The following is a 26360-nucleotide window of genomic DNA, read 5'->3' as shown; positions in this document are numbered from 1 at the left end:
TCATAGGTCAGTGTACGTGAAGCTGGTGGTTATCCTTACTGTCCCCTGGCGTGGAAGAGTAGGGATGTGGCCCCTGGTGCCATGTGGAAGGTTGGGGGATGTTCAGAGCTGTTATAATTGAGTTCTCCAGGGACTGTAAAGGATGTCTTGTTAAATTGGGGTTGGGCTGGGTACCATCTTTACATATAAATATTGTAAGAGAAAATTAATGCACACACTTACCTCAAGTTCCTTCCTATTTGCTGGGCTTGTCCATGTTAGGCTGGAGGGACTAGCTAGACTGCATTGGAGTTCAAACAGCTCCTGGCTTGTGACATAGCTGGATCCCCCAATCACATTTTCCACTTCCTCCTCCTCCTTGCTGTTCACGGCAGGGGTCTCTGTCTTGAGCACCTCAGTAGTCTTCAGGGTGCTATTGGGTTCTCTGCTAAGTTTGGCATGGAACTTGTAAAAGCAGCAGGTCTGTGAATCAGCACCAGATTGATTGTTGGCCTCCCTGGCTTTGTGGTACACCTGCCACAGTTCCTTCACTTTCATGTGCCACTGCTTCTGATCTCTGCTGTACTATATTCATCTGCATCCCCCATGCAATCTTTTCATAGATGTTCATCTTTGTGTGGCTAGTTCATAGCTGTGCTTGCAGTCTCTTCTCCCCACAGGCTCTGGAGATCCAATACCTCCCATCTGCTCCAGGCAGGGGTGCAGCTAGAGTGTGGAACTGGCATGGTTGGTAGGGCAACTGTACACAGCAAGGGAGAACTACTAGATGGGCTTGCGAAGCTGGGTAATCAGGAAATAACATTTAAAAAATTCATAGGGTGTTTTAAGGGGGAATGTGTGGTTTTTGGTGTCCTTGACCCCAGGGCAGTGGAGTTCAGGGAATGGGGCATTGTGGAACTACAGCTGGAAGACTCAGTACGTTAACCATGGCTCAGCACCAATCAGAAAGGTGGTTTTACTGCATCAGGGGCTTATGTTGGCTGGAGATAAATTTGAGCATAGACACATGCACAAATAGGTTGATGCAAGGCAATTTATGTGGACCTAACATTGTAGTATGGACCAGACCTAAGGAAAGGAGAATGGGATATAAGATAGACACAAAGTGATGATAGGCACATGCCTTGTTAATTTCAGTGTTTTTTAAAGTTATCCTATGCTTTGCCTTTGTCTAATTTTATGTTATTTTAATCATTGCCTTTATTTCTATATTTTTTTCTTTTTAACACTAGTCTGTCTGAATTTCCTGCATATCAGACAGTCTTCACAGTCAGGCATTCCACATCTGTGTGGCTGCTGGGGACAGACCAGATCTTTGCTGTGAGTCTGGACCTGGGGCTGCCCTTTGGGAAGAATTCCCCAGAATTCTTTGCCTCCAAGTGGTACACACAACAGACTCTAGATCTCCCTTTGTCACTGAGCATTCTAAGAATTTTAAAAAGATTTTTTAACTAAATTTCTATCCATTTCTTCATTGCTTTTTGGTTTTTCTCCTCCAAAATCATTAAACTAATCTTAAAAAAAGATAGTTTGGCTTTCTGAGGAGGGTTTGAAGGACAGCACCTCTCCTCCTCCCTCACTGAAACAGGCTGCAGAAAACCAGCTCCCAGCTGGTGGCTGAGTGAGGTCCATGCTGACATTGTTGAGCAGGCGCCAGTGAAACCTGGCTTCCTGCTGATGTGTGGACAAGGTCCATGCCAATACAGTTAAAAGGCCACATGGATGCTCCCTTCACTGAGACCAGGCCAAACTCAGTGGCAAGAAGCTGAATATAGGTTTTTCAAAAACCCTCACCCCACCCTCAGGCAAGAGACTCCAATTCCCAAAACTTGCAGACATAAACATGCAGGCATAAAAGGCAGTCGCCCCCACACCCCTCAGTTCCTTCCTACCGTCAATGACAGTTGTTGAAGCTCCCATTCTTGCCTGTGCAAGTCCCTTCTTCTCTTCTTGTAAATAAATTAGTAGTACCCATTACTGTTTAAACACTGTGTAGTTTAATTAGTGTAGCATAATTGGAGTAGCTTAGCTTAATAAAAAAAATTGTTTGTCACTGGTTCTCAATTTGGCTACCAATACTGAACTTTACAGTGCCCTCTGAGCTTCATGCTCTGCCACTTTTGTGGCAAACCAATGCCAATTAGTGACCTGCATCCCAGCTGCCTTAAGTGATTGGGGGAGGCTCATGTGAGTTACAGATGCAGCATCTGTAGGGGGTAAGCCCCAATTCAAAAAGGACAGGGCAGTCAGGCTGAAGTACCTGCTGTTTGCTCCACTCTCCATCAGAACCGTCCACCTCTGTGTGGATGCCAACCACCTCGGCATTAGTCAGCAGTGCTCCTCTGGCTTTGCCAGAACCAAGAGGTATATCAGTGTCACCGATGCCAAAGAACAGGTCAGACTCAGTACTGGGTACATCAAGACCAGAGACAAGAGGCCGATCTTTCTTGACTAGGGACTCATGGATGTGCTGGAGCACACTTGAAAACAGGGGAGTTGGTTGACTTCAGAGCCCAGTACAGGCCTATTGAGATAGACTCCTAAAGTACCATCATCGTCACCCCAGGCTCTAGTGCCACAGAACCACAATGCTTTCCAAGTATTGTCTACTCCTGAAGTGTCTGTAGCTGTGAGAGAGTTGTTGAACCTCCAAGTGCCACCTTCACTGGCAATTTAAGAGGTACCCAAGACAGGATGGACTTCTGTGGCGATCCGAAGGCTGAGTGCATCAAAAACAGACCAGATAATTCCTATGCTGGACAACATCTGTAACCTGGAATGACCTCTTATCAGCCAGTCGTCCAGGTAAACGATGACATGGACTCCTGACTTCTGAAGGAACACTATTACTACAACCACACACTTCATGAATACATGAGAGGCAGCTGGCAGAACAAAGGCCAGTACTATGAACTGATAGTGGGAACCAATGATGGTGAAACTTAGATATTTTCTGTGGCTTTGATGAATAACCATGTGGAAGTATGTGTCCTTTAATTTGAGGCAAGCATACAGTTCCCTGGCTCCTCAAAAGGAACAATGGAAGCTACAGTGACCATCCAGAATTTCAGTTCTTTAGGAACTTGTTTTACTGGTTCAGATCTAAAATGGGCTTGAGACCCCTTTTTGCTTTTGGAATCAGGAAGTATTGGGAATAAAACCCTGAGTAACTATAGCTCCTACAAGAAACAGCAATTGTATGGATAAAGTCTTACTGCCACCAACAAGGTTTTAGATATAAATGACTTATGCTTTCACTATGGTAAGAAGGTGTTTGAGACTGCTAGGGTTCATGGCAGTGTGCGCTTATGTAGTCCAATATGCACCTATGTAGTCCAATATGTTTCAGAGAGCTACAGGGCTGGTTGACTGAGTTGTATTCTCTGAGAAAGCACCATATGGACACGATAGTTCACATCCCAAATTGAATCTGATCCTCCCTAGATTTATGGACAGATCATACCAATGTTTGCAAGGGAGTTGCCTTTGCCCTGCCCCAGCAATCACTCATCTTAGTCATGGATGCCTGGATCTGGGTCAGGGGGCTCACTTGGCTCTCCTACAGATGCCAAGTCTCAGGTCTGCTCAAGATCTGTCTGTATATAAATGTCAGGGAGTTGCGAACTATCCAGTTACCTTGCATGGTGTTACTTCCACACATCAAAGGGAGGAGTTTTTTTGGTCTGACCAACATTACAATCGCCAAGTTTTATGTAAACAAACAAGGAGGAGCCCAATCTTTGCTGCTGTGAGGAAGTGATTCTACTTTGGGACTTCTGCATTGCCAGTTCTGTACTCCTGAATGTGGATTACCTTCCTGGGATCCCCAGTATGCTGGCAGATTTCCTGAGCAGGCTCTTGATCAATCACTACAAGTAGTCAATTCACCCAAACATAGCAAGGTCCATTTTTCAGTTCCTGGGAACTCCCCAAGTGGATCTATTTGCAACAGAAGATGTGTGTTTTGCTCCTGAGTGGGTCACAGCCTGGATCGTTGACTGACACTTTTCTACTGCTCTGGTCAAACAGATTCCTGTATGTTTTCCTTCTCATTTCTCTTCTCTCTGAAGCTCTGTACAAAGTAAAGCAGGACAAAACTCATCTCATACTCATTGCCCTGGCATGGCCCTGTCAACACTAATTTTCAGAGCTGTTAGACCTATCAGTCACTCCCCCATTGCCACACCTGTTACACACAAACTTGATTTTGCAGAGTCATGGCCACTTCCTCCATCCCAATCTACAGACCCTTCACCTGATGATCTGGAGGCTTTGTGGCTAATGATCTGCGAAGGAGAGGAGTTCAGGAAGTTCTGCTAACTGATAGAAAATCATCAACTTGGAGTAGTTGGAGTAAATAGAAGAAGTTCTTCATCTGGTCCAGACAAAGGAGTTTCCCTGGTCCTCACTTCTATTCAGCACATACTGGATTATCTTCTGTCCCTAAAACATCAAGCACTCAGAGTGCACCTAATGACTATCTTGACCTTCCAGCCACCTGTTGATGACCATTCTCTTTTTTCCAATCTGCTGTCTGTAAGATTTTTAAAGGGCCTGGACAGACTAGTCTGAGCAAAGTTGGTGGGTCACTCTTTGAGCCTCTGGCAACTAGTTCCCTGTTCCACCTTTCTATAAAGGTGGCATTTTTAGTGGCATTTTGTCAGCCAGGAAAGCAGGGGAATTGAAGGCATTGGTATCAAATTCTCCATATACCGTTTTCTGCACAAAGTTATCTTCTTACCAACCTTCTTCCCAACCTTCTTCCCAAAACCTCATGGTCATAAAGATGAGGAGAGGTTTCTCTAGACGTTAGAATAACTTTTCATGTAGAACAGACTAAACCTGTTAGGACTTTGTCACAAATGTTCATTGTATTTGTGGACAGAATGAAGGACTGGCTTGTATCCACTTAAAGAATCTGGTGTTGGATATCCAGTTGTATTTGATTATGTTACCAGTTAGCTAACGTGAAGCCTCTGGATAGAATGTTGGGTCATTTAACTGGATCCCAAGCAGCCTCTGTGGCCTTTCTGGCTCACGTTCCCATATTTGACATTCGCAAAGTGAAAATCTGGTCATCATGTCGTACATTTGCCTCTCACTACATTATCTCTCAACTGTCTAGAGATGACGCTAAATTTGGACAAGTGGTCCTCCAACCCTGGTCAAATAGACTCTGAGCCTACCTCCAGTTTGGACTGCTTGTGAGTCACCTACAGTGGACTGGACATGTGCAATCACTCAAAGAAGAAACAATGATTATTAAACTTTTGTAACTGGTATCATTTGAGATGTGTTGCACATGTCTGTTCCATGACTTACCCTCCGTGCCTTCTCTACCTGAATCTTTGTGGTAGGAAGCAACAGAAAGTGGGGTGGCTCTTTATGCTTGCATGCAGTGTGTGAGACAGCAGAGGGTGTTCATGCTACTCTGACTGGTACTGCTAAGAGAAAAACTCTATGAGGGCTGTGCATGGAGCAAACATACACTTATAATGGAATGGACATGTGCAACACATTCATAGAATCATAGACTTTAAGGTCAGAAGGGACCATTATGATCATCTAGTCTGACCTCCTGCACAATGAAGGCCACAGAATCTCACCCACCCACTCCTGTATCAAACCTGTATCTGAGCCAGTAAAGTCCTCAATTCATGGTTTAAAGACTTCAAGGTGCAGAGAACCTTCCAGCAAGTGACTCATGCCCCACACTGCAGAGGAAGGTGAAACCCCCCCAGGGCTTCTGCCAATCTGCCCTGGAGGAAAATTCCTTCCTGACCCCAGATATGGCAATCAGCTAAACCCTGAGCATGTGGGCAGACTCACCAGCCAGATACCCAGGAAAGAATTCTCTGTAGTAACTCAGATCCCCACTCCATCTAACATCCCATCACAAGCCATTTGGCATATTGACTGCTAGTAGTAAAAGATGAATTAATTGCCAAAATAGGCTATCCCATTATATCATCTCCTCCATAAATTTATCAAGCTTAGTCTTGAAGCCAGATATGTCTTTTGACCCCACTACTCCCCTTGGAAGGCTGTTCCAGAACTTCACTCCTCTGATGGTTAGAAGCCTTCATCTAATTTCAAGTCTAAACTTCCTGATAGTCAGTTTATATCCATTTGTTATTGTGTCCACATTGGTACTGAGCTTAAATAATTCCTCTCCCTCCCTGGTATTTATCCCTCTGATATATTTATAGAGAGCAATCATATCTCCCCTCAGCCTTCTTTTGGTTAGGCTAAACAAGCCAAGCTCTTTGAGTCTCCTTTTATATGACAGGTTTTCCATTCCTCGGATCATCCTAGTAACCCTCTCTGTACCTGTTCCAGTTTGAATTCATCCTTCTTAAAACATGGGAGACTAGAACTTCATACAGTATTCCAGATGAGGTCTCACCAGTGTCTTGTATAATGGTCCTAACGCCTCCTTATCTCTACTGGAAATACCTCGCCTGATGCATCCCAAGACCGCATTAGCATTTTTCACAGCCATATCACATTGGTGGCTCAAAGTCATCCTGTGATCAACCAATACTCTGAGGTCCTTCTCCTCCTCTGTTATTTCCAACTGATGCCTCCTCAGCTTATAACAATAGTTCTTATTATTAATCCCTAAATGTATGACCTTGCATTTTTCAGTATTAAATTTCATCCTATTACTATTACTCCAGTTTACAAGGTCATCCAGATCTTCCTGTATGATATCCCGGTCTGTCTCTGTATTGGCAATACCTCCCAGCTTTGTGTCATCCACAAACTTTATTAGCACATTCCCACTTTTTGTGCCAAGGTTAGTAATAAAAAGATTAAATAAGATTGGTCCCAAAACCAGTCCCTGAGGAACTCCACTAGTAACCTTCCTCCAGCCTGACAATTCACCTTTCAGTATGACCCATTGTAGTCTCCCCTTTAACCAGTTCCTTATCCAGCTTTCAATTTTCATACTGATCCCCATCTGTCATAAACAGATAGCTAAGGGTTAATGTCTCTTTCACCTGAAGCACCTGACCAGAGGACCAATCAGGAAACCGGATTTTTTCAACTTTGGGTGGAGGGAATTTAGTGTCTGAGTCTTTTGTCTGTCTGCCTGCTTTCTCTGAGCTTTGGAGAAGTAGTTTCTACTTTCTAGTCTTCTGTTTCTAAGTGTAAGGACAAAGAGATCAGATAGTAAGTTATATGGTTTCTTTTCTTTGGTATTTGCATGAATATAAGTGCTGGAGTGCTTTGATTTGTATTCTTTTGAATAAGGCTGCTTATTCAATATTCTTTTAAGCAATCGACCCTGTATTGTATCATCTTAATACAGAGAGCCCATTTGTATGTATTTTTCTTTCTTTTTATATAAAGCTTTCTTTTAAGACCGGTTGGAGTTTTTCTTTACTTCAGGGAAATTGAGTCTGTACTCACCAGGGAATTGGTGGGAGGAAGAAATCGGGGAGATCTGTGTGTTGGATTTGCTAGCCTGATTTTGCATCCCCTCTGGGGGAATAGGAAAGTACTTTTTGTTTCCAGGATTGGAAACAGAGAGGGGGAATCACTCTGTTTGGATTCACAGAGCTTGTGTCTGTGTATCTCTCCAGGAGCACCTGGAGGGGGGAAGGGAAAAAGGATTATTTCCCTCGGTTTTGAGACTCAAGGGATTTGGGTCTTGGGGTCCCCAGGGAAGGTTTTTCAGGGGGACCAGAGTGCCCCAAAACACTCTAATTTTTTGGGTGGTGGCAGCAGGTACCAGGTCCAAGCTGGTAACTAAGCTTGGAGGTTTTCATGCTAACCCCCATATTTTGGACGCTAAGGTCCAAATCTGGGACTAAGGTTATGATACCATCTTTACCAATTTAGCTAATAATTCCCCTTGTGGAACTGTATCAAATGCCTTACTGAAATTGAGGTAAATTAGATCCACTGCATTTCCTTTGTCTAAAAAATCTGTTACCTTCTCAAAGAAGGAGATCAGGTTGGTTTGGCATGATCTACCTTCTGTAAAACCATGTTGTATATTGTCCCAATTACCATTGACCTCAATGTCTTTGACTGCTTTTTCCTTCGAATTTTTTCTCAAGACCTTGCATACTACAGATGTCAAACTGACAGGCCTGTAGTTGCCCAGATCACATTTTTCCCCTTTCTTAAAGATAGGAACTATGTTATCAAATCACTAGTCATACAGTACGACCCCTGAGTTTAGTGTAGACGTGATAAATCGATCCCCGATCACTCTCCTGTCAACTGCTGAACTTCAGCTCAGCGAGAGGCGGAAGCAAAGTCGATGGGGGAGCGGCGGCCATCGATCCCGTGCCACAAGGATGCAAAGTAAGTGATTCTAAGTCGATCTAAGATTCTCGTAGCTGAAGTTGTGTATCTTAGGTCAATTCTCACCCACCCCCACCCCAGTGTAGACCAGGCCTATAACAGGCACTTCAGGCTGGGCCCTCATCTGGGAGTTCACTCATTGTCCCACGGAATTTTTCCCAAAGTTAATTAAAATAAATCAACACTATCAACAAGACCTTCATAACATCAGATGATGAAAGATGCAATAGTCCATCTCTTACACTTTGGAATGATCAAACCAGTTCCTTGATAGATAAATATTTTGGAAAAAGGACAAGATTATTTATAGTAAAGAGAAGAATAATCACATGAAACCCATTTTAGACCTTGGGTCTCTGAACAAGTCCATAAGCAGATCAATATTCGATGTGGAAATACTGAAATCCATCATTACAGTATTATCTTTCCAAAACTTCTGCTGTAGATCTGCAAAAAATATGATCAGGGACTGTCATCCAGAGATAATTCAGCTTCTGCTACAGAAATATTTTCAATACAGAGTATTCCCACTTGGAATTGTAACTTCAAAGTGAGTGTTCACAAATGATATATCTGTCCTTTCTTCAAGTAAACAGGATACCCATCTGCCCTTGCCTGGCAACCTTCTTACCTTCTAACACAGCTCAGCAGCCATTGCTAAAAGACTTCAGAATTATAGCTTCAAGGAAATAAGAGGAAGTGTCAATTATAGCACTCACATAACTCTGGTATCTAAGTTATCATTCAAGACATCTTTATTTCAGAAGAGTGACAGAAGAAGATAGCTAGTATCAGAGGGGTAGTTGTGTTAGTCTGGATCTGTAAAAGCAGCAAAGAATCCTGTGGCACCTTATAGACTAACAGACGTTTTGGAGCATGAGCTTTCGTGGGTGAATACCCACTTCATCAGATGCATCAGAAGAAGATAGCATTTGGTTTGCCAGATATTAAGTAATCAGTACAGATACCAGACTCCATGTAGGGGGAAAATATATAGACTCAGGGAGAAGGGGCATACAGCCCAAGGAAGAAAAGCGGTGTGTAGTCTATCTACTGCTTGTTTGGATCAACAAACTCACTTCTCCAATTCCAGCAGATGATTCTTTAGAAACATGTTGGGTATATATAACGATTAAGAAGGCAGATAACTTTCAGTATTGTTTAGCAAGATAGCTTTGTTCATATCTTGGGCAGAAATTCTCGTCTATTCTTCAGGATTCTATACCAAGAAGGAAAATCAAGGTCAGCTGGTTCAGCAGGACACACTTGAAACCGAGGGAATCCAGTCTAGAGCGGTTAGTCTTTCAGCGCATCACAGGCCAGGATGGAAGCCTATTGATTAACTTATTTGCATCCAAATCCATGTGGAAAACCAAGAGGTATTATGGGAGGGAAAGGCACTCGAAAGCAGAGGCTTTGGTCCCTTTATCTCAGAAGTGTGCTAAAAGGTTCTCTTTGTGTCTTTGGCCCCCTAGCCACTGAGACTAAAGATGGTAAAGAAAATTTTAAAAATGGGCCACAGTGATTATAATCACCTTATCATTAGCCCTCAGGTCTTGGTTCTCAGCCCAGAGTTAAACTGGAATCTGCTCTCTAACTCTGAACACACATGCAAATGCAAAACATAATGCAACAGCCACCTATCCTGGACCATAATCCAGTGCTGTGTATCCCATCAGTGGGGAAGCTGAAAGGAGGATCAGCCACTTGTTCTAAAAAGGTGATAAACCACCATCTAACTTCTTGAAGAAAATTAAAAAATGATGTCTATGTATTTATAAAAAAACTTGCCTTTTTAAAATTTAATGTCACTCTTTACTGTTTTTATATTTTTTATTTTTAAATTGCTTAAAACTTTTGCCCTTTAAATTTTTGCATCTTGGTTATGTTTTGTTACTCTGACTCCCTTTGTGATTGAGATGATCCTCTGGTGATAATATTTCTAAAAGATAACTACTGAGCATGTGCTTTAATCACTTCTCAGAGTTAAATGTTTTGGTGTTTGTAACTGCAGTTGCTTAAATATCTATACATATTTTCTTTCCATTGGGCAACCCATAGGCAGCAAAATGGCACACTTAGAGACAAAAAAACTCCTGCCAGAAAGACAACTATTAAGTAGTAAAAGTGCACAGCTGGACCATACTCTTTCAGCACTCCTGCCTCAAGACCAAAACACTAGTAAGTAAAGAGTTTATAATTTGTTAAATTTATTTAGTTGATTTTCTGTTTTCACTTCTTCTGGTCACACCATAGAAAATGAAGAAATACTATAGCTGTGTGACCATATGGTGTTTGGCAGGTTTCTCTCTTTGGGAGAGAAAGGGGGACTAAGTGCTACTGGACTAAGAGAAAGTGGGAGGTAATAGGTTCCTAAAGTAGCTACTATGTAATCACAACTTGAAAGTTTTCTATCCTTTCACTGAATGTTGGATTGTTCCAAAATATTTCTCTCCAGATAGATAATAGATGCAGTTTGTTGCTTCTGAAAATGCTTTAAAAAAAAAAAGAGGAAATTTTAGTCTTGCAGTTATATGGTAGCAAAAACGTTTTTTAAAAAGGTCTGGATGCCTCAAAAATACAAGAGAGACAAGGTTGGTGAGGTTATATCTTTTATTGGACCAACTTCAGTTAGTGAAAAGAGAAGCTTTCAGACTTATACAGAGCTCTTCTTCAGGTCTGGGAAAGGTGCTCAGAGTGTCACACCTTCAACAATGAAAGCCTATAGACGACTGTACACACAAGAAACCCACCAATCACCACAGTTACCTTGTCAAATCCAGTAACCATCCCAAACACACTAAGAAATCTGTTATCTACAGCCAGCCACTTGGACATCACAGAATATGCTCTAAGGAGAAAATCTGAGATACACACCATAATACACTTAAAACAGCCTTCACCAAACAAGGTCACTCCATCAGAGAAGTACATTGCATTATGGAACAGGCCACCAAATATCCTGAGATAAGCATGTTCAATATAGAAAAAAAAATGCTCCAACTGTACACTCCTAGTTGTCACCTACCACCCCACGCTGGACTCCATATGTAATACTGTACCATTAAACAATTACAACCCATACTCAATGAGGATCCCATCTGAAATAAATCTTTTCCAAACTCCCTTTTTTGGCCTTCAAACCCCTAAACCTCTCCAAGTCATTATCAGAAACAAGCTCCACACAAGCTTGCCAACTCAAAGTGGTAGTAGACTTTGCCATAACAACAGATGCAAAACCTCCAGACATATCTCACGGCTACAATGATCAATACCCACCCCCAACACATCTTTCATGATCCTTGGGTCCAACACATGCTATCACAACATGCCGTGTATCTCATCCAGTGTACCAAATGCAGTAACTACTATATGGATGAAATGAGATAATCACTATGCTCTCAAATGAACTCACAAAGAAAAAATATAAAAGACAAACACTATTACCTATGTGTGAACACTTTTCACAAAATGATCACTCCATATCTGACCTCTGTCCTTATCCTCAAAGGAAACCTGAACAACACCTTCAAAAGACAAGCCTGGGACTTAAATTCATAACTTTGTTAGACATTAAAAATCATGGAATCAATAAACACACTAATTTATGGCTCATTACATATAACATAAAAACATTAGAATGGCCATACTGGAATTTCCAGGCTTGCCTTTGGAGCCTTTTTTTAAAAACCAGCATTACATTAGTTATTCTCTAGTCATCTGATACAGAGGCTGATTTAAGTGATAGGTTGCATATCACAGTTAATGAGTGAATACCAGCTGCTCCTGGTGACTTATCACTGTTTAATTTATCAGTTTGTTTCAAAATCTCCTCTATTGACACCTCAACCTGGGATAGTTCCTCAGATTCGTCACCTAAAAAAATGGTTTGAGTGTGCGAGTCTCCCTCACAGCCTCTGCAACAAAGACCGATGCAAAGAATTCATTTAGCTTCTCCACAAAAGCTTTGTTTTCCATTAGTGCTCCTTTAGCACCTTAATTGTTCAGTGACCTCACTGATCGTTTGGCAGGCTTCTTGCTCATTTCATCTTGAATAATCTCTTACATGGTAACTCCTTATTAGGGTTGTCAAACTATTACAAAAATTAATCGTGATTAATCGCAAGATAAAAAATAATCCTGATTAATTGCAATTTTAATCACACTGTTAAACAATAATCAAATGTCATTTATTTTAATATTTTTGGATGATTCCTACATTTTCAAATATATTGATTTCAATTACAACACAGAATAGAAAGTGTATAATACTCACTTTGTATTATTATTTTATTACAAATATTTGCACTGAAAAAAGGATAAACAAAAGTATTTTTCAATTCACCTCATACAAGTACTGTAGTGCAATCTCTTTATCGTGAAAGTGCAATTTACAAATGTAGAATTTTTTTTACATAACTGTACTCAAAAATAAATCAATGTAAAACTTTAGAGCCTACAAGTCCACCCAGTCCTTCTTGTTTAGCTAATTGCTAAGACAATGGGAGATAATGCTGCCTGCTTCTTATTTACAATGTCACCTGAAAGTGACAATGGGTGTTCACATGGTACTGTTGTAGCCAGAGTTTCAAGGTATTTACGTTCCAGATATGCTAAACATTTGTATTCCCCTTTGTGCTTTGATCACCATTCCAGAAGATCTTTCCATGCTGATGACAGGTTCTGCTCAATAATGATCCAAAGCAGTGCAGACTGACACACATTCGTTTTTATCTTTTGAGTCAGGTGCCACCAACAGAAGGTTGATTTTCTTTTTTTGTGGTTTAGGTTCTGTAGTTTCTGCATCGCAGTGTTGCTCTTTTAAGACTTCTGCCAGTATGTTTCACAACTTGTCCCTCTCAGAATTTGGAACGTACTTCAAATTCTTAAACCATAGGTTGAGTGCTGTAGCTGTCTGTAGAAATCTCACATTGGTACCTTCTTTGTGTTTTGTCAAATCTACAGTGAAAATGTTCTTAAATTGAACAACTTATGCTGGGTCATTATTCAAGACTGCCATAACACAAAACATATGATAGAATGAGGGTAAAACCACAGAGCAGGAGACATACAATTCTCTCCCAATGAGTTCAGTTATAAATTTAATTAATGCAGCATTGTTTTAATGAGCATCATCAGCATGAAAGCATGTCCTCTGGTATGATGGCCAAAGCATACAAATGTTTAGGATCTATGGCACATGAAACCTTGCAACACTGGCTACAACAGTGCCAAGCGAATGCCTGTTCTCACTTTCAGGTGAGATTGTAAATACGAAGCGGTCAGCATTATCTCCTGTAAATGTTAATAAATCTGTTTGTCTTAGCGATTGGCTGAACAAGAAGTTGGACTGGCTGGACTTGTAGGCTCTAAAGATTTACATTGTTTTGTTTTTTAGGGCAGTAATGTAACAAAAAAAATCTACATTTGTAAGTTGCACTTTCACTATAAAGAGATTGCACTATAGTACTTGTATGAGGTGAATTGAAAAACACTATATTTTTTACAGCGCATATATTGTAATAAAAATAATAATATAAAGTGAGTACTATACACTTTCCATTCTGTGTTGTAATCGAAATCAATATATTTGAAAATGTAGAAAAACATCCAAAAAGACTTAATAGAATACTAATTTAAATTTATATTGTTTAACAGTGCAATTAAAATTGTGATTATTTGTGATTTTTTTTAAATTGATTTAATTTGTTTTGAGTTCATCGCTTGAGTTAACTGCAATTAATTGACAGCCCCACTCCTTATGCCAAGCACTCTGTTCCACCTTTTATTTAGCTGTGACACTGAGTATCTTTCTCAGACCTGAAGAAGAGCTCTGTGTACGCTTGAAAGTTTGTTTCTTTCATCAACAGAAGTTGGTCCAATAAAAGATATTACTTCACCCATCTTGTCTCTCTAATATCCTGGGATAAACATAGCAAAAACAATACTGCAGATTTAAATTGTTCATATACTGGACTGTCAGAGTTTAAAACTTATCACTTCATTAGTCAAGTTTAAAATCATCTTATCTTTAAGAAAATGACATGGAACAGATAGCATTAAGAAAACGTCTCCTGCTTGCAAATCTGCCTTCAGCTTTTCCAGATATACCTCCACTGCCAAATCTACCACCACTCCAATTAAGCCTCACTGGTAAGTAGAGGATTACTAGAATAAGGCTTTATTCAGATAATGTTTTATAAGATTGTAATTTTTGGAGAAATACAACGGTGGGCTATCTTGGGGGGTTTTACTCACCCATACTCACATGTACAAAGATGGCACATAAAAACACTTGTAAAATCTAATATAACAAATAGAAAGTAATTACAAACACTGATCATTTCTCAAGCAAGTGTTAACAGTTACCCCTTTAAAACTCGAATGGTTAGCCAATGTTTGTGGACTTGAGGGTTGTTCTAGCTGGGAGTAGAAATTGATGATGGACTCTGGTAATTTCTTTGATGCAGTCTTGTTTATTTACAAGGAATGTTCAAAGTCCTGCTTCTCTGATCACAGGATGAACCAAAACCAGGAGAAAGCTTTCTTGCTTTCAGCACCAAACTCTTTCAGCCAGCTTGTTCAGGCTGTGTGTGTCTGACTTTCCATCTGCTTATCTCTCTCTTTCCTTTCCTTTTCCTGAGTGTTTCAGTGTGCATGCAGTTCCATCAATCAAAGTCTTAATGTCTGCATTTGAAATCCCTTGCCACATGTTTCAGCTTCTACTCAGTTTTCTATAGGCCTATGGTTTTGGGTACTACTGCTATTGTTTCAGCCACCTGATTACAATGGCTTCTTTACATCATTCTGAATGGAAGATAGTGGCCATACCTGACCCATAACAATGCTGCAGCTAGTGTATCTGCTCTGCTTTCTTGAATTCTTAAGGTAAAGTTTTAGTTCAAATTATGATGTAACTAGTGATCAAATATGCACTGGAATTTGTTAATTTCAGTGTTCTGGCCAAATTCCATCTCCAGGAATTTCATTCTGTTTAAATTTTCTATGAAACCTCAGTTTGATACAATATTATTTTTCACAATATGCCTGAAAATGTAGTGTAGTATTGCTGTGAAAAAGCTATTTTTTTCACTCCACAGATAGCTGCCTTTCAGTCCTTAAAAGTTCTATGTAAATGCCAGGTGGAATTAGATGGCGTCAATTTAAAAGTTACGTATGGGAAGAATAGTATAAAAGTAACTACTGGTATAATTTTCCCCTCTTTGTGTGTTATATATGTTTCAAATTTAGTGAATGATACATTGTTTACATATTTTCTTTGTGAATCATATAATAGTTATTTTGTCTCAACAGAGAATGAAATACAAGAATTATTAGACAAAAAAAGGCACCTGCTTACAAGTCAAAAATTCAATCTTGACTATCTATCACAAGCAAAGGCTCTTGCACAGATCCAGTTACAACAAAACAATGTCATTGGTAAGTGAAGAATTAACAAATTAAGGATGCACTCATATAAATGTGTAAATTCCACAGAAATGCCATAGACTCCTTTCCTGTGGAATCTACTCCTGATTAAAAACAATCTGCTGTGATGCAATCTTCTGGTAAACCAGTGTTTCTCTGGGTTCTGTAGCTTTGGCACATTAATGTCACGAGATGGCACTTGTGATGTTATTCAGACTAAGTTTATTTTAGGCTGGCACTCATGCATATTTGAATAACAGAATATAGAAATAACAAAGTCCTACAGTAGTCACTCATTTATGCTGAGATCCTCAACATATTTAGGTGCCTTCAATTGGAGTTATGTGCCTAAATATCTTTGAGAGTGAGGGCCTTACTCAAGAGTACATTGACAGGGAAATAGACCATGTTTTCTAGTGCTTTGTCCAATCCCTTTAGAAATAGGGATCCATCATTTCGTTTCAGAAAGTATTTTTGCAGTATAATAGATTTTACTTTTGTGAGAACTCTGTCCTGATTTAATCCACTCATATTGCAACAATGACTAGTGTGGTCATATTTGGTGATTGACTTAGAAAATGAGCAATATCTGGATCTTCATTTTCAATTGTTTGTCCATGTAAATTCTGTTTCTGGGAGTCTGCACCTTATAGCCACAAGATTGGATTATTTTGTCCAGCAGTTTCCATTGGGGTTGCATCTGTGCCATGTGTACCCTTGTGCAGCCCTCACCCCTGAGGGCATAAGGGAGGAATATGTCCCAAAGTTCTTTCTTATTGCCTATGGCAATGAGATGGAACTTATCACTGCCCACCTGCTACCTTGTAGCTTTTTTTCTTTCTTTAATTAATTAGTGTAGTTGGGCTAATTAATAGCATTACTTACTCCATTTTAGCACATTGGCAAAAATAAATGAATAAAATAATTAGCTGACAGAATCCCCTTGGTACCAAGGCCTCAGTTTCATTGTTGAGGCAAAGTTCTTAGGGTTGATTCTTCTTCAGGTGGTTTCAGATGTGTAATCCACTCAGGTATGTGTGTGCCCAGCACACCAAAGCCAGATAACTTTGCTTAGCAGTACCCATTGGGACAGCACCTATACCTTTTGGCCTTCATAGTGCCCTCCCCCCAATAGCAATACAAGTCCGGCATGGACCAACCTCCTTCAGCTGCTTCTTGTCCCCTGTGGCTCGAGTCACAGTGTTCAGTGTGGTCTCTCACTAATGTTCTTTATCACAGTGTTTCTGTGATTTTTTCTGTAAATAATTAAGTTTAGATATACCTTTGGATTTAATTTAGCTTAGTGTAGTTTGTAGAATCTTCCAATATGTGAGATAGAGCTGGGCCATCAAATGGCTCTCTGGTACCAATGCCTGATCAGTTAGGCTCTATACTATGACTAAGTGGGTATTCACCCACGAAAGTTCATGCTCCAATATGTCTGTTAGTCTATAAGGTGCCACAGGACTCTTTGCTACTTTTACAGATCCAGACTAACATGGCTACCCCCCTGATACTAGGCTCTATACTGTTGATTCTGTTACCACTGTGGGGCATCTGTTGAGTCCGGTATGAATGACATTGGTATTGACACTCTCAGTCTCCACACTACTGCTGTATCAGGCAGCAGTGGACTTGCTGTGCCAGTTTATTCCTGACTTACTACTTATTCAAGAACATTAGACTGTGGCGGCTTCATCTTTGGTGTCTCCGCATCTCCTAAATGTCTGACTTATATTGTCAGCACTGTTACCAGCACTGTCTAATACCCTGGGTTACGGTTGGTTTCCTGTTTGGAATTCCTGGGAGGTTCCTTGTTGTCTGAGGTACCAATTGTCCACTCAGTCAGGACTAGATCACTAGTTCTGTGGGTGGTCTCTGTGGCTGGGCCACCTGTGCTACAGACAAAGGCAGCAGGGGCTCCTTTGGGTTGGTGCATCCTGAACCCTTGATGCAGTTAAATGTGTCATGACTGGGATGCAGGCAATCTGACCTAGTGGTTAGAGGAGTTGTGAGTCAGGCCAGGTCAGATACCAGGATGTCAGAGTCTGAGACAGGACAAGAATCAGATGTCAGGAGCCAGGTAAGGTCAGGTTACCAGGAGATAAGCAGCATCAGTAGGAGCAGGTATCACAGGGGAAGAGATCCAAGGCAGGAAGAACCGAGTTGCATGTATTCCTGTTCCTGTGCTGGATTTATATGAAAGCTGTGAACCAATCAGCATTGGAACCCCTAGCATTCTGCCAATCAGATTCCAGGACTGGACTGGATTCTGGTTCTTCCTGCTCTGTTGGAGTTCATCTTCTGTTCTGGCAACTGTTAGGCAGTCCCTGAGTGGCAGGTTGAAATTTACTAACTCCTAAGAGCCTAAACGATCAGGGTTTGAGACCTGTAGTCCCTGACATCACCCTGTCCCCAAGAGGTGCCCTCAGGATGATGTGGGATTGGGCTTTTCCGGGTGATTCCAATGGCATGCTTCAACAAGGGGTGGGTGGGGGCTGTACATTTTCCGCAGGTTCCCAGATGCACCCCTCAGGACCATAGCCATCCCTGTCAATAAAATACTAGAGCCTGCCACAGTTACATTTATAGCCCAGGATTTTGTGGATCATGTATTCCTCGTTGCCCTGGACTCTATCATAGAGAGCAACATACCAGTCGTGAACATTTCAACCTCATCTCCTTAGCTTGGGGACAGGCTGCCTTGCTTCTACAGTGCTTGGGAAACCGTAACTACGAACAGATGTGTCCTAAGCATTTTGGGATTACACCATACAAGTTCTGTGCATTCTCCTACCCATTCCACTACCCTATCTCTTTTCAGGGACTTCTCTCATGAGCCATTATTTCTTCAACAGGTCCTGACTTTGTGTGCTCTGGGAGCTTTAGAGGAAGTTCTCTTCGTCACTGGGAAAGGGAATCTACTCTTGGTATTTCCTGATTCCCAAGTCCAAGGGAAGGGTGAAACCCATCCTCATTCTTTGCAATCTCAACAAACGCATCAAGTATATGAGAGTCTGCATGGTTATTCTGTCTACTATTCTTCCCACATTGACTCAGAATGACTAGCGTGTTGCTTTCAGTCTTCCCTGTGGGGATCTTCCCAGGCCACAGAAATGCCTGAGATTCTTTGTTGCCAGTCAACACTATCAGTACATAGTTCTCTCCTTTGGCCTATCAGCTCCATGTTTTTTTACCAAAAGCATGATGGTGGTAATGGCTTTTCTCAGAAAGAGGGAAATTCGTGTCTTCTCATACCAAGATGATTGGCTAATGAGAGGCAGATCAGAGGAATGAGTCTTTGGTCTTGTCCAGTTCACACTGAACATCTTTCATCAATCTGGATTGATTCTGAACAAAGCAAAGTTGACATTGACACCAACTCAAAAATTTGAGTTCATAGGTCCCTACCAGATTCTACAAATTTGCAGGCCTTTCCACCACACAAGCAATTCCAGACAATTCTGTGCCTTTGCCTGGATCTCCAATCTCACCCTTCAACAATGGTCTGTGTATGCCTGAAGTTACTGGGACATATGGCTGCATGCACGTATGTGATTCAGCATGTAAGATTGTGGTTTTGTCTGTTAAATCATGGTTGAAGTTGATCTATCGCCTGAGCTGCCAGTCATTGGACAAGCTTTCCCAAGTTCCTCCAGAAAATCTGGTCTCTCTACAATGGAGGACAGAACAGAAAAATGCATACAAGGGTGTTGCCTTTGCCTGCCCTCCTCTGTCCAGAACTGTAATCACTTATACCTGCACAATAGATTGAGGAGCAAATCTAGGAACGTTAAAGGTTCAGGGTTTGAGGTCAGAGCAGGAAGTGTCATGTCATATCAATGCCCTGGAGCTTCGAGACATTTACAATGTGTCTTGTGGCTTCTGGAATAAGATCAGGGGAGCAGTGGCTCACATACTCACCAACAGGGTTAGGGTTGCAGTTGCGATGACTGGGAGAACTTCATGATGGTTTGCTTGCCTGATGTGAAGGTTGAGGATCTGTCAAGACATCTGGATAGACTTATGTGTAGTGCTGGGGAGGTACTGGTGGTTGTGGTACATGTAAATACCAATGACACAGGGAAGGATAGGAAAGAGGTCTAAATTTAGGCTGCTAGGTAAGAGATTGAAGTCCAGGACCTCTATGGTAGCATTCTCTGAAATGCTTCCAGTTCCATGCGCAGGGCCAGTTAGACAGGAAGAACTGCAGGGTCTCAATGCGTGGATGAGATGATGGTGTAAGGAGGAGGGGTTTAGATTTACTAGGAACTGGGAAAACTTTGGGGAAAGGAGGAACCTATACAGGAAGGATGAGCTCCACTTAAACCATAATGGAACCAAATTGCTGGCACTTGAAATTAAAAAGGTCATAGAGCAGTTTTTAAACTAATGGCTGGGGGGAAGCTGACAAGTGTGGAGGAGCATGTGGTTCAGACAGAAACATCTCTTAGGAGATGATTAATGGAGATTCTCTATGTTCTAAGGAGGAGGAGAGAATGAAAGATGATAAAATACAGGTGGGATCTGATGAGAAACAGTCAAATGAGAAAGAGGTCCATTCAATTACATCATATAATGGCAGACAGCTAAAAAGTGACAAGTTTTTAAAGTACTTATTGTGATGGGGCAAGGCCAGATGGCTACAGTAAAGTACTGAGAAACAGGTATGTTAGCCCCAGGCTAAACAAATCCCTAGTACCCTGGTAACCAAATGGCAGTTGCTCCAGGTTAATCAAGGTACCTGGGGCCACTTAAGATCTTTCTAGAAGGCAGTAGAGATAACTACTTTAATTAGAACACCTGCAAGCCAATCAAGGCAAGCTAATAAGGGCACCTGGGTTTAAAAAGAAGCTCACTCCGGTCAGGCAGGAAGGAGCCAGAGGAGAAGGAGCATGTGTGAGGAGCTGGGAGCAAGAAGGCAAGGAACTGAGAGTGGGAGAGTGTACTGCTGGAGGATTGAGGAGGACAAGCATTATCAGACACCAGGAGGAAGGTCCTGTGGTGAGGATAAAGAAGGTGTTTGGAGGAGGCCATGGGGAAATAGCCCAGGGAATTTGTAGCTGTCATGCAACTGTTACTGGAGGCACTATAGACAGCTGCGATCCACAGGGCCCTGGGTTGGAACACGGAGTAGAGGGCGGGCCCGGGTTCCCCCCAAACCTCCCAACTCCTGATCAGACACAGGAGGAGCTGACCCAGACTGTGGGTTCCACAAGAGGGGAAGATCACTGAGGTGAACAAATCCGCCAATAAGCACAGGACCCACTAAGGTAGAGGAGGAACTTTGTCACATTATATACAAATGCTAGAAGTCTATATAATAAGATGAGTGAACTAGAGACTCTCGTATTAACTGTGGATATTGATATAATACGCACCACAGAAACTTGGTGGAATGAGGATGGACAATGAGACACCCTAATACTAAGGTACAAAATGTATCAGAAGGACAGAACAGGTTGTGCTGGTGGGGGAAATGCACTATATGTGAAAGAAACATAGAATCAAATGAAGTAAAAATCTTAAATGAACCAAGCTGTACCATGGAATCTCTAGGGATAGTAATTCCATGCTCTAATAACAGTATGGATATATTACCGACCACCTGACCAGGATGGTAATAGTGACTGTGAAATGCTCAGGGAGATTAGAGAGGCTATAAAAATAAAAAAGCCTCGATAATAGTGGGGGATTTCAACTATCCCCATATTGACGGGGTGCATGTTGCCTCAGGATGAGATGCAGAGATAAAGTTTCTTGACACCTTAAATGACTGCTTCTTGGAGCAACTAGTCCTGGAACCCACAAGGGGAGAGGCAATTCTTGATTTAGTCCTCAGTGGAGCACAGAATCTGGTCCAAGAGGTGAATATAGCTGGACCGCTTAGTAATAATGACCATAATATAATTAATTTTAACATCCCTGTGGTGGGAGAAACACCACAACAGCCCAGTACTGTAGCATTCAATTTCAGAAAGGGGGACTACACAAAAATGAAGAAGTTAGTGAGACAGAGGGAACCTCAAGGCCTTTAATTCCCCCCCACAGTTCCGGCAACCGGGCTGGGGCCAAGATTTAAAGGTCCTGGAGCTCCCGCCGCTGTGGGGAGCCCCACACCCTTTAAATCCCCCCCACAGCTCCAGCAGCCAAGCTGGGGCTGGGATTTAAAGGGCTTGTAGCTCTCTGCAGCAGCAGAGCCCCGGCCCTTTAAGTCAACCTGGAGCCCCAGGGTGATTTAAAGTCCCTGGGGCTCCGAGCCACAGCCCGTGCTCCAGGGCCTTTAAATCTTGAGAGGCCCTGCCTTTTCCGGTTCAGGCCACACCTCTTCCGGGTGAGGCCACATATCCCCTCAGGACTCCAGCCATACCGATAAGTCCTGTAAGTTACTTTCACCACTGTATATACCCCAAATTAAAAAACATAGTAAGAGAACTAAAAAGTGCCACTGAGGCTAAACAAAGTAAAAGAAGCAGTGAAAGACAAAAAGGCATCCTTTAAAAAGCGGAAGTTAAATCCTATTGAGGAAAATAGAAAGGAGCATAAACTTTGACAAATGAAGTGTAAAAATATAATTAGGAAGGCCAAAAAAGAATTTGAAGAACAACTAGCCAAAAACTCAAAAAGTACTAGCAATTTTTTTAAAAACATATCAGAAGCAGGAAGACTGCTGAACAACCAGTGCGGCTACTGGATTATCAGGATGCTAAAGGACTATGCAAAGATGATAAGGCCATTGTGGAGAAACTAAATGAATTCTTTGCATCGGTCTTCAAGTCTGAGGATGTGAGGGAGTTTCCTAAACCTGAGCCATTCTTTTTAGGTGACAAACCTGAGGAACTGTCCCAGATTGAGGTGTCATTAGAGGAGGTTTTGGAACAAATTGATAAACTAAACAGTAATAAGTCACCAGTACCAGATGGTATTCACCCATGAGTTCTGAAGGAACTCAAATGTGAAATTGCAGAACTAGTAACTGTAGTTTTTAAACCAATAATTGTAAATCAGCTTCTGTACCGAATGACTGGAGGATAGCTAATGTGATGCCAATTTTTAAAAAGGACTGTAGAGGTGATCCTGGCATTTACAGGCCGGTAAGCCAGACTTCAGTACCAGGCAAACTGGCTGAAACTATAGTAAAGAACAAAATTGTCATACACATAGATGAACATGATTTGTTGGGTAAAGGTCAACATGATTTTTGTAAAGTGAAATCATGCCTCACCAATGTACTAGAATTCTTTGAGAGGGGTGTGGGGGAGGGTCAACAAACATGTGGACAAAGGGGATCCAGTGAATATAGTCTACTTAGATTTTCAGAAAGCCTTTGACAAGGTCCCTCGCCAAAGGCTCTTAAGCAAAGTATGCTGACATGGGATAACAGGGAAGAACCTCTCATGGATTGGTAACTGGTTAAAAGATAGGAAACAAAGGGTAGGGATATATGGTCAGATTTTAGAATGGAGAGAGGTAAATAGTGGTGTCCCTCAGGTGTCTGTACAGTCCTATTCAGCATAGTCATCCATGATTTGGAGAAAGGGGTAAACAGTGAGATGATACAAAACTACTCAAGGTAGTTAAGTACCAAGCGGACTGCGAAGAGCTACAAAAGGATCTCACAAAACTGGGTGACTGGGCAACAAAAATGGCAGATGAAATTCAGTGTTGATCAATGCAAAGTAATGCACATTGGAAAACATAATCCCAGCTATACATATAAAATGATGGGGTCTAAATGAGCCGTTACCACTCAAGAAAGAAATTTTGGAGTCATTGTGGATAGTTCTCTGAAACCATCCATTCAGCATGCAGCAGCAGTCAAAAAAGTGAACAGAATGTTGGGAATCATTAGGAAAGGTATAAATAAGACAGAAAATATCAAGATCACATCTTGAATACTGTGTGCAGATGTGATCTCCCCATCTCAAAAAAGATATATTGGAATTAGAAAAGGTTCAGAAAAGGGCAACAAAAATTATTAGGGGTATGGAACAGCTGCCATATGAGGAGAGATTAATAAGACTGGGACTTTTCAGCTTGGAAAAGAGACAACTAAGGGGGCATATGATAGAGGTCTATAAAATCATGACTGATGTGGAGAAAGTAAATAAGGAAGTGTTATTTATTCCTTCTCATAACACAAGAACTAAGGGTCACCAATGAAATTAATAGGAAACAAAAGGAAGTATTTTTTTCATACAACACACAATCAACCCCGTGGAACTCCTTGCCAGAGGATCTTGTGAAGGCCAAGACTATAACAGAGTTCAAAAAAGAACTAGATAAATTCATGGAAGATAGGTCCATCAATGGCTGTTTTGCCAGAGGCTGGGAATGGGCGACAGGGGATGGATCACTTGATGATTACCTGTTCTGTTCATTTCCTCTGAGGCACCTGGCATTGGCTACTGTCGGAAGACAGGATACTGGGCTAGATGGACCTTTGGTCTAATCAGTATGGCCGTTTTTATGTTCTTATACAGCAATACTACTGCAATGTGTACAAGCAGGGAGGAGCCTGCTCCCACCAGCTTTGTTAGGAAGCAATAAAGTTTTGGCACTTCTGCATTAAGGAGGACATCATCCCAATGCCGGACTCTCAAAATCTGTTGGCCAGCCATCTCCCCAGGACTTTCTCCAACAATCATGAATAAGGATAGCATTATGTCATGGAGGTCATGGATTCCATTACTTCCATAGACCTCTGTGACATTTTCTGCTTCAGCCCCAAGGTAGTGAGACCGGAGCTGTCATCTGATGAAGGCCCTGGAGCTCCAAGCTGCATTGGGCTGCGGAGGGATCCGAGGTGGTGAGAGGACCCCACAGCAATGAGCTGTCGGCTATGGAGCTCTCAGCTGCCATGGGGGGTGGGAGGACACCGCAGTTCCCAGCTGCTTGCTCCAGAACTCTGAGCATGGGTGGTGGGAGGACCTCGAATGATGGGAGGTCCCTGGAGCTTTCTGCTGCCATGGGTGGCAAGGGGCCCCAGAAGCCCTGGTGGGCTGAGCCATGGCAGGCTGTGGAGGGATCCCAGGTGGTGAGGAGACCCCACAGCTCCAAGCCACCGGCCATGGAGCTCTCAGCTACCATGGGGGTAGGAGGACACCGCAGTTCCCAGCTGCTGGTGCCAGAGCTCTGAGCTTGGGTAGCGGGAGGACCCTGGATGATGGAAGGCCCCTGGAGTTTCATGCCACCATGGGTGGCAGGGAGCCCCAGCAACTCTCAGTTGTCATGTGCAGTGGGGCACGCCACAGCTCTGAGCCACTGGCCCCGCAGCCCTGAGCCACCACTGGCAGTCAGGAGACCCTGGAGCTGTCAGACACAGTGATGGTGAATGCTAGACTTTCCCTCCTTCTCTCCTGCAGCAGGGCCTGGGCTCTCATCTCCCCATCAGCTCCATTTTGTCAGTTATTTTTAGTAGAAGTCGGGGACAGGTCACAGGCTTCCATGAATTTTTGTTTATTGCCCGTGACCTGTCCCTGACTTTTGCCAAAAATAACGGTGACAAAATCTTAACCTTAATCACGAGCGGTCTCTAAAGAACAGTGTGATGAGGTTCATTTTCAGGATTGAGGCATCCTATTGGTTAACCTATTTTCAACAAAGGACAATAAGAAGTGCTGTCAATTTTATTGCCAAGTGGGACTCAGTTCAGGCTCTCTGACTGATGCCTTCCATCTGAACTGGGGAACAGAGCTGATGTATGCCTTTCCCCCATCCCTTTAATCTCTCAAGTTATCCTCAAACTAAAGTTGGACTATGCCAGATTAATACTTATTATGCCAGCTTGGCCAAGACAGTGTTGGTTCTCTGACCTTCTCAATCTGTCTGTTTGACCTCCCAAATTGCTTCCTCTCTTTCCTGACCTAGTGAGTCAGCCCCATGGTCAGGCTGGTCAACTGTTACTGAGCAGTCATGGTATGGATAGGACATGGCTAGATGAGGAGGAAAGGCAATGCTCAGAAGCATTTCAGAGGAACCTCCTTAATAGTAGAAAACCATCTACTAGGTCTGTTTATTTGGCTAAGTGGAAACATTTTTTGGTTTGGTCAATGTCTGAGGGCATTCAACCCATGTCAACTCATATTCAGGACATTTTGGACTACCTGTTACGTTTGAAGTCCTCAGGTCTAGCTCTTAGCTCTTTGAGGATTCACTTGGCAGCAATCTCAGCATTTTGTCCTCTGATCCAAGGAACATTGATTTTTTTCAAAATTCATGATAGTGAGATTTCTGAAAGGTATTGTCTGCCTGTTTCCACCTGTGAAGGAAATGGTCCCATTGTGGTACTTTAACTGTGCTGGTCACCCTCATGGGTTCTCCATTTGAGCAGACAGTAATCTGCACATTGTCTTTCAGTTCCCAAAAATACAGCCTTTCTTGTGACTATAACATCTGCAAGAATAGTCAGTAAATTACAAGTCTTAATGACAGAACTTCATATAGTTATTTCTTCAAAGACAAAGTGTCCTCACATCCACATTGAAAGTTTTGTTCAAGGTGGTTCCACAGTTTAGCATTACCCAGGTTATTTACTTGCCTGTAGTCTTTTCTAAGGCAGCTTTTGCCAACAAAACAGTGGAGGTGTACACACTACAAAGCTACTTTTGGCA

General features: G+C 42.0%; 1 protein-coding gene across 1 annotated transcript in view; it reads left to right on the top strand.

Moving 5' to 3' along the window:
* The window catches only part of CCDC7 (coiled-coil domain containing 7), a 281228-nt gene that overhangs the window by 231926 nt on the left and 22942 nt on the right, over positions 1-26360 (top strand). The window contains exons 31-33 of the mRNA XM_050939018.1: positions 10381-10500; positions 14356-14472; positions 15634-15759. Of these exons, the coding sequence (XP_050794975.1) occupies positions 10381-10500; positions 14356-14472; positions 15634-15759 (363 nt within the window). The remainder of the gene's footprint in view (positions 1-10380; positions 10501-14355; positions 14473-15633; positions 15760-26360) is intronic.

The sequence above is a fragment of the Gopherus flavomarginatus genome, chromosome 2 (assembly GCF_025201925.1).
Source record: "Gopherus flavomarginatus isolate rGopFla2 chromosome 2, rGopFla2.mat.asm, whole genome shotgun sequence".
In the NCBI taxonomy this organism is placed as follows: domain Eukaryota; kingdom Metazoa; phylum Chordata; order Testudines; family Testudinidae; genus Gopherus; species Gopherus flavomarginatus.
Note: the sequence above shows the minus strand (reverse complement) of the source record. Positions and strands in the feature narration are given on the sequence as shown.